Genomic DNA, 8,690 nt, shown 5'->3' on the forward strand with positions numbered 1-8,690 from the left:
TGGATAGCCTCAAAAAATGACCAGTTTTTTCGACGCGGGATTCGTACGTTACCCGAAAGATGGGAGAAAGTAGTGGCCAGTGATGGACAATATTAGGTGTACAACTTTGCTTCCGCCGTTTTTTTTCTGAAATTCGATTTTTATTGTAAAAAACTGGTTATACATTTATGATTCAAAGTATTGTCCATCGAAAGTCCAAACGGCATATTTCGAGAATGTGTACGTCTACTCGAAATCGCTGTAATAGCTAAGTATCGATACCACGAAAATTTATTTACGTCTATCGATGAAATCTACTTTACGTTCTCCAACAGCGATGTCGAGCGAGGTGCGCCAAATTCTATTTTTATCTTTGATAACGTGGCATGCGACAAGCTGGATGCGGTGAGAGAATACTTTTCGATGGACCGCGAACGTTGACTGCTTCTATCTCTGTCAGACGTACGCGAGGATAAACATCTGATACGCGACAACACGAATCTGTCGATCCTGTTCAAACAGGATTGTACCAATTTGAAATCGTTTACAACGATCATGTGAATATCGACATGTCGTACAATGAATTTTGTTTGTTGTCGCGTTGGCAAAAAAAATATGGATTTTTAGTGATAGACAAGGACAATGCGCTTAAAGAGATACAGAAAGGAATTTAACGATATTCGCGATATTGTAACGTGACTAGTCGTTGTCGATACTTCGCCAGAGACGAACATGGCTGATGTGCGCGAGCGTGAAAAAATTGCGAAGGAGATCAAGAAGACGAGCGAGTCGATTCACAAGAAACATCGCGCTCTAAAGACGGTAGAATCGAGAAGGATATAGCATTGAACAGACATTTTAAGCCTATTATCAAACCTCTGCGGATTATTGACAGCCCCATGTGCGCGATAAAGAGACAGTTGCGCGGTGATGGCGCAACGTCTGCCTCCAAGCGAGAAGAGAAAACCATGAGAGAAAAGAGGAGGAGGAGGAGGAGGAAGAGGAGGAGGAGGAGGAGGAGGAGGAGGAGGAGGAGGAGGAGGAGGAGGAGGAGGAGGAGGAGGAAGGAGGGAGGGAGGAGGAGGAGGAGGAGAAAGAGGAGGAAGAAAAAACGAGCGAGACGTTCGAGCGTTCCGTGATTCCGCGTAAATCCGATGATCGATCGCACGATCATGTACAGCCGATAACTTCCACTCCGCCTACGATGATCGTATCGACAGTAGAATCATTGGAGGACGTTTTCGAAACGACAGACGATTCGCTAGCAACGAAGATTCAAAATCGATTGCAAACATCGGAAGGTCGAGAGGCGCTGCAAGCCCGCTAGGTCAAAAGTACATCGAGACTGTCCTGAAGGAAACGCGATTAACAGAAGAGTGATATAGATTATGTGTACAGTGTTTACTACAAGAATGGATTGATGTTTGGCAATAAACGCTTTGACGCGGACAACATAATTATCGACGGCGTACGATACGCCTGGTCTTTACGAGTTTTTGGTCTTTACGAGAATTTTCAAGAGAATTTCCGACGATATGAAACATGAGTACAAGAGCATGCTGCTGGCATGAACGCGCACAAAAAAAAGCATCAATCGCAGAGCCGATTATTGAGTAATAGAGAATACAAGTACAAATACGTAATCGTTGTAAAGTGCCGTTGATGTCGATCACACCCAAGAAACAGAAGAAGAAGAATTACCTCTGATATTGAATGACAATGCGATCGATTACGTGCATTGGGACGATCTTAACGAGCTGGTGGATCATCTACGATTGCTCGACGCTTCGCATCGAGCAGGCAACAACGCTCACGATAACGAGATGCTGTCGATCATCGAGGAACTTCGCGAAGCCGATTTTATTATAAATTAAATCGCGTATAGACAAAACAAGTCAGTCGAGTGGTGTCAGCGGGAAAAAAATACTTTTGCTCTATGTATTACGCGTTGAATCATAAAAAAAAGATCTAGCGAAAAGAAAAATTAGCTCCGAGAGACTCATCAAGGAATTGCACGTTCCGGCGAGAAGAAATTTTCCGTGAAAGCGCGTCATAATTCGAGGTTACGACTATCTGTGACAGGCTGATATCGTCGAAGTGCGTCCGTACTCGAGCTTCAACAGAAGCCACCATTACATACTCACCGTCATCGATGTGTTGAGCAAGTACGCGTGGATCGTACCGCTCAAGAGCAAGGATGAAAGCGAGACGGCTGCTATCGCTGAGATAATTCGAGCGAGTGGAAGATGTTCGAAAAATTTACAAACGGATATGGGGAAGGAATTTTACAACGCCGATGTGCAGAAAATCTTGAAAAAACACGACGTTAATCATTATTCCACGTATTCAACGTTGAAAGCGTCAGTAATCGAGCGGTTCAGTAATCACAACGCTCAAAAATGACATGTGGAAGATGTTTATATTTAACGGCAATTACAAGTGGATCGAGCTATCGCATCTCGTGTCAGATTACAACGCGCGCAAGCATCAGACTATCGGTATGTAACTCACCGACGTAACCGTCGATCGCTGAAAGACTCTTGAACACGGTGTACAGCGCGATAAAGATCGCTGGTCCGGCAAAATTTAAAGTAGGCAATTCGGTACGCGTGAGCAAGTACAAGACGATTTTTGAGAAGGATTACACGCCATATTGGATCACCGAGATGTTTACGTTAAGGTACAGTGTAACAATCCCGTAACCTATCTACTCGAGGACGATTTTTGAGAAGGATTACACGCCATATTGGATCACCGAGATGTTTACGTTAAGGTACAGTGTAACAATCCCGTAACCTATCTACTCGAGGACTATCACGGAAAATCCGTCGCTGGAGCGTTTTACGAGCACGAGTTGCATCGCGCTACTCATCCGGACGTATCTCGTGGAGAAAGTATTAGATATGGGAAAAAGTGATGTTTTTCCGGTTAGATGGCATTAAAAAAACGCCACGAATTTTTTCGCACACCTAATATTACGCCGGAAAGGAGATAAGGTATACATCAAGTGGTTGAGATTCTGGATCGTACAATTCATACACAAAAACAATGTCATTTGATAAACTTTTGATTCGTGTATTTTTTTCTACATACAAAAAATATATATCAATATATAAACGTATATTTTTTATTACTTCCCATTCATCATCTTCGATTTGGAATATACAAAATACATAATTATTTGTAACATACACATCTTATGTATGGAGCAGAATACATATATAGGTAGTAATGCAAAATAGTAATATATAAATGTAAAAAACATACGTAAAGTGTAAATTAAAATAATAATAATACATAATAGTAATACACATAAATGATAAAAAAATATGGGATACATAAAATGTAAATTGAAATACTAGTAGTATATAATATTTATTGAATTTAATTTAGTTTATTGCAAAGCTATATGAAAAAAACTACATTTTAATAGAATAATAGACATAAAATATGATATAATAGACTATAGATTAACATAAACATAAATAAATAGACAATAATAACTTGCAAATGGTTAGGCGTCAGCAGAATTGATGTTATAAAGGTTACCAATAACAAAACCAGAATAAGACAACAATGCAATAAGAGATAAACTAATATAGCTAAAATCATACACACACACACACACACACGCACACACACACACACACACACACGCGCGCGCGCACATACAGGGTGGCGTTTGGAATTTCAACTACCGGTTATTTTGAGTTTGAAAGGCATAATAACATTTATGACGTATCAGAAATTTAGTTTTTTGTTTGACATTTATGAAATCGGTCGCTATACGCTTGAACAAAATTGGGAAATATTGAAAACTTACTTCCAAAGTGGTCTTCAACCCAAACTGTAAGAAATTTACGTGGAAAATTTGATAGAAAAGAAATGCCTTCAACGCAGTTTGTGGATCAATATGAAGGGAATTCGGCAAACTGAATCCTTATTGGATAAAGCAATTCGTTCACGTGCTCGTCCAGTAACATCAACCGAAAATATTGCTTAGAGTGTGCTTGAATAACCATCAACAATTTGCCATCGTTCTCAAAACTTGAACATTCCACGCACTTCTTTGAGAAAAATTTTGAATAAAGACCTCGGTATGAAGTCATACAAAGTTCAATTAGTGCAAGAATTGAAGCCGCATGACCATTCGATGCATTTTCGGTTCGCCCAATGGGCTGAACAACGCTTGGTTGAAGAGCATTTTTACCGAAAAATCATCTTTTCTGACGAACCCCATTTTCATCTCGGTGGCTATGTGAACAAGCAGAATTGTCGAATTTGGGGGTCAGAGAATCCGCACGTCGTCATGGAGAAGCCGATGCATCCACAACGACTGTTTGGTGTGGTTTTTGGTCCGGCAGCATTGGGCCATTTTTCTTCGAAAATGAGCAAGGAGCTGTCAATGGCGAGCACTACCGCGCTATGCTAAACGAATTCTTGCTTCCCAAATTTGAAGAGGAGGACACAGACGACAGTTGGTTTCAACGGCGCACCTTACACACAGCCAACGCTACAATCGATCTTTTATCTTCGAAAATCGCATAATCAGCCGAAATGCTGATGTCAATTGGCCGCTTGGCAGCTGCGATTTGACTGGACTATTTTTTATGGGGAATCAGTCAAGGATGAGTGTTACGCTAACCAGCCAGAAACGATTCAAGAATTAAAACATGAAATCAAAGTTGCCATCGATGAAATACGGGCCCATACAATGGAAAATGTAAAATTGGGTTGATAGAATGGAGTATTGTGCAGCCAGCCGAAGTCATTTGAATGAAAATGTATTTCATGTTTAATGACAATGTACTACCTTTCCAATAAAGTCATAAACTTTGAAAAATATTCATGCGTTTTTTTATTAGAGCCAAATTGAATTCCAAATTTTAAATGGCCCACCCTGTACATCCGCAAATCCCTGTACATACCAATTATATCAGTCTCATTTATAATTATAATATTGTAAGTGACGCAATGAAACACGAGGCAGCGCAAAGGAGAATAGAGAGGGAGTGTTTTTTATTGGATCAGGAAGGGAATTAAAATATTTGATAGAGGTATAGGAGAAAGTGGCACGAAACTTAATGGTCCGATATATGGGGAAGGATAAGTAATCTTGGTATCTGGCAAGAAGATTAAAAGAGAAATGAAAATGCTTTAACTGAAGGAAATGTCATAGATACCAGGTGTACAAGTATGAAATGACGATTTTTTTCCTAAAAAAAACACGTTACATTCGGAAGAATGATAAAAAGAGATTTATTCAAAGTATGCTCCATTGCTAATTACACATTTTTCCCATCTTTCGGGCAATTTGTGGATACCACGCCAGTAAAAATCTTCCCCTTTTGCCGCGAACCATTCATCGAGCCATTTTTTCACAACTTCGTACGAACCAAAGCGCTGCTCAGCAAGACCCATCGATGCAAACAAGTGATAATCGGAAGGAACCAAGTCTGGTGAATAAGCCGCATGGGGTAGAACTTCCCAGCTGAGTGCTTCCAACGTGTCCCGAACTGGTTTTGCCGTATGTGATTGTCATGGAGAAAAATGACCTTGTGTTGCCTCTTTTGGTATTCTGGTCGTTTTTTAAGCAGCGAACAGTTCAAATCGATCAATTGTTGTTGATAGCGTTTGGTATTAACCATTTCGCCAGGCTTCAATAGCTCATAATAGATCACACCCTTCTGGTTCCATCAAACACAGAGCATAGTCTTCCTGCCAAAGCGATTCGGTCTTGCGGTCGATGTGGATGGTGCGCCTGGGTCTACTCATGATTTTTTGCGCTTGGGATTCTCAAAAAAAAATCCACTTTTTATCCCCAGTAATGATACGATGCAAGAATGACTTTCTTCTGTATCGTTCGAGCAAAATTTCATGTATTTTTGCGCCTCTCCATCTGTCTCTCGTTCAATTCATGTGGCACCCATCTGTCGACTTTCTGAATCTTTCCCATCTCTCGTAGGCGATTGGAAACAGCTTGTTGATTAACGCTCAATTGCTCTGCGAGTTGTTTTTGTGTTTGTGAATCATATTCATCCAGCAATGCTTGCAATTCCATGTCTTCGTACTTTTTGGGCGATTTTCCATGTTCCTTGTCTGCAACATCGAAATTTCCAATTTTGAAACGCTGAATCCATCACACGTTTTTTGCGATGGAGCATGTTCACCATAAGTTTCTCCAAGTAATCGGTATAATTCCGCAGCAGTTTTCTTCAAATGAAAATAAAAAATTAATGTTGTCCGCGAATGCTCCTTATTTGGTATAAATTTCATCATATTAAATACAGCAACACAATGCAAACACTTTTCAATCAAATCACTTTGCGTGTTTGACACTTGTTAATGGTACAAAATGGCGTATAATTAAAATCTTTGTACTTCTTTTCACTGCATTGGTGCGCCATCTGTTTCTCAAATCGTCATTTCATACTTGTACACTTGATATAGAGGAGTATTGAAGCGAAAGAGAGAAAATACCACAGGTGGAGAATAAAACATTACCAAATCTTAAGCCAGCCAGACCTCTAGTATTACGGAGATGTATGGTCATATTTACGAACGCAAATAGGAGAAACGGAGACAAGAATTCTGGTACGCTGTACACGATTTAGCAGATGTTAGTTAAGAACAGGAATGTAGACATCAGCGTAATCAAATAGAGAAATAACAAGTAATTGAGAAGTGAGGAATTTTTTAGAAGAGGAAAGGATATGGCGAAGGAGACATCGTCTCGCGGATCTTGCAAATATATACCATGGTAGTAATAAATTGACATATTTCTTCTTTTTATCGTTAGTAAATCGTATCGGGAGAAACGTTAAGCGTTTTCTATCTCTCGATATCATATACATTAATGGACACATCATTGAGATGTTCAAATTTCGTTACTTCTTTTACGTTAGAAGAAATTATATATTTTGGAAATTCAACACCATCAGTACAATGTGAGTAGGAAGATTCACGATCCACGTTTTTTTCGGCTGGGTACAGAGCGGCGACCACGCGAAGCATCGCACGTTAATTACCGCTCTCTTTGTCATTATCTTTCACGGTACTTCGAAGCGACATCCCACGCGCATTGGATTACATTTTATTGTAAGATTCATGATTCGCCCATCCACTGTCACATTCTTGAAACTCCTCGAGATGCCAACGTTCGATGACATGCCACTCGTACCACTCACGCATTCGATGTTTGAAAGAGTTCATAGTTTTTAGTATTAATATTTTAGTATTAATATTTTTATTGGCATGTTTATCACCCATCGCAAATTCACCGTTAAATATCGTGTTCACTTTTATACAGTTGTGTCTTTCTATTGTGCATCTTGCATTCGCTCGAGTACTACACTGCTAATGTCTTCTCATCGCGATATAGGCCACGTTAATTATCGCACTGGTTAAAATTAGATTTTCAAACGCTGCGATCTCTCGCCAAACAAAAGATCTTTCTACGTTATTGTCACTGTTATTGCTATTATATATGATTACTCGTGTAATCATCACCAAAATGCAGAAATTATCTTTCTTAAGTCTTTGTACTCTTGTGCAATTGTAGCGATTAGAGATTGTCTGTATCCAGTGGAGAGGTGTGGAAACGCTTGACATGATTGCATTTTTCAAGTTTAATAAATTATGTTTAATAAATTCGTTGCACTTTTCTATCCACGCGAAATATTCCTTCAAGGTAGCAATTTGGTGGGATCGTTTCAACAGATTGTGCTCTGCTTGACTAAAATTTCGATGATCCATGTTTACAACAATTTACTAATAAGACGAGTTCGCTCTCATAGATTTCAACATATTATAGTCTGGCACATTTCTATACTGAATTAATTTTCATCTGTAACTCCCTCTTTTCAGAGCATTATGCGCTTATTTTCAAAGTATGTTTCGAAAAACGCTCCATCCTCATAAAAATTTATGAAAATACCATTCTATTGAGTTTCACTTACATTTACATTTCTATTAACCTTGAAACATATTGCAAAAACATGTTCATTGTCATGTCCCCTTCCAAAAAAAGATAAACATTCGAGGCTCTTCAAGGGAGGGAGACATTGCGTTTCAATATCATCGATTTCGATAGTAGCCAGATGTTGATTAATTATGAAACTCGTATTTATTTCAAATATTTAATAAATGTTGTTTCTAGAAAAATTACATTGTGCCAATTACATTGTGCCGAAAAATTACATTACATCTTGGCCGAAAAACGGAACATATATCGGCGAAGTCTTGTAACACTTTTCGTTTTACCCATTTTTAATCATTTGTATTGTTTTTTGTTCATGGCAATTTTTCCTTTTTATGATGTTTTTTGTTGTCTTGTATGTGACTGCAGTCTCCAATATCTATAATGTCTTACTGCTACTTCGTATGACGTCATACTCCCATCTCCGAAGAATCCTCCGCGCCCCGCATTCCCCTTGAAGCTTCCGAGTTAGAACTCCTACTGCATTACTACTTAACGTACATATAAACGTATATATAAACATATGTATAAACATATACATAAACGTATGTATAAATATATGAATGTATGTATAAACGTATGTACAAATGTATATATTATATGTACGTACATATGTTTATACATATGTACATATAAACATATATATAAATGTATGTACGTATATTCGTGTGTGTGTGTGTGTGTGTGTGTGTGTGTGTGTGTGTGTGTGTGTGTGTGTGTGTGTGTGTGTGTG

The 8,690-nt window shown here is 38.8% G+C and overlaps 1 protein-coding gene across 1 annotated transcript; it reads left to right on the plus strand.

Annotated features, from left to right (window-relative positions):
- The first annotated feature begins 711 nt into the window (after positions 1-711).
- LOC105620444 lies at positions 712-2,382 on the plus strand. Its single transcript, XM_012201934.1, has 2 exons — positions 712-801; positions 2,062-2,382. Exons 1-2 carry the CDS (start codon positions 712-714, stop codon positions 2,380-2,382), a joined length of 411 nt encoding a protein of 136 aa, XP_012057324.1.
- The last annotated feature ends 6,308 nt before the right edge of the window (positions 2,383-8,690 follow it).

The sequence above is a fragment of the Atta cephalotes genome, assembly GCF_000143395.1.
Source record: "Atta cephalotes unplaced genomic scaffold scaffold00026, whole genome shotgun sequence".
NCBI lineage: Eukaryota > Metazoa > Arthropoda > Insecta > Hymenoptera > Formicidae > Atta > Atta cephalotes.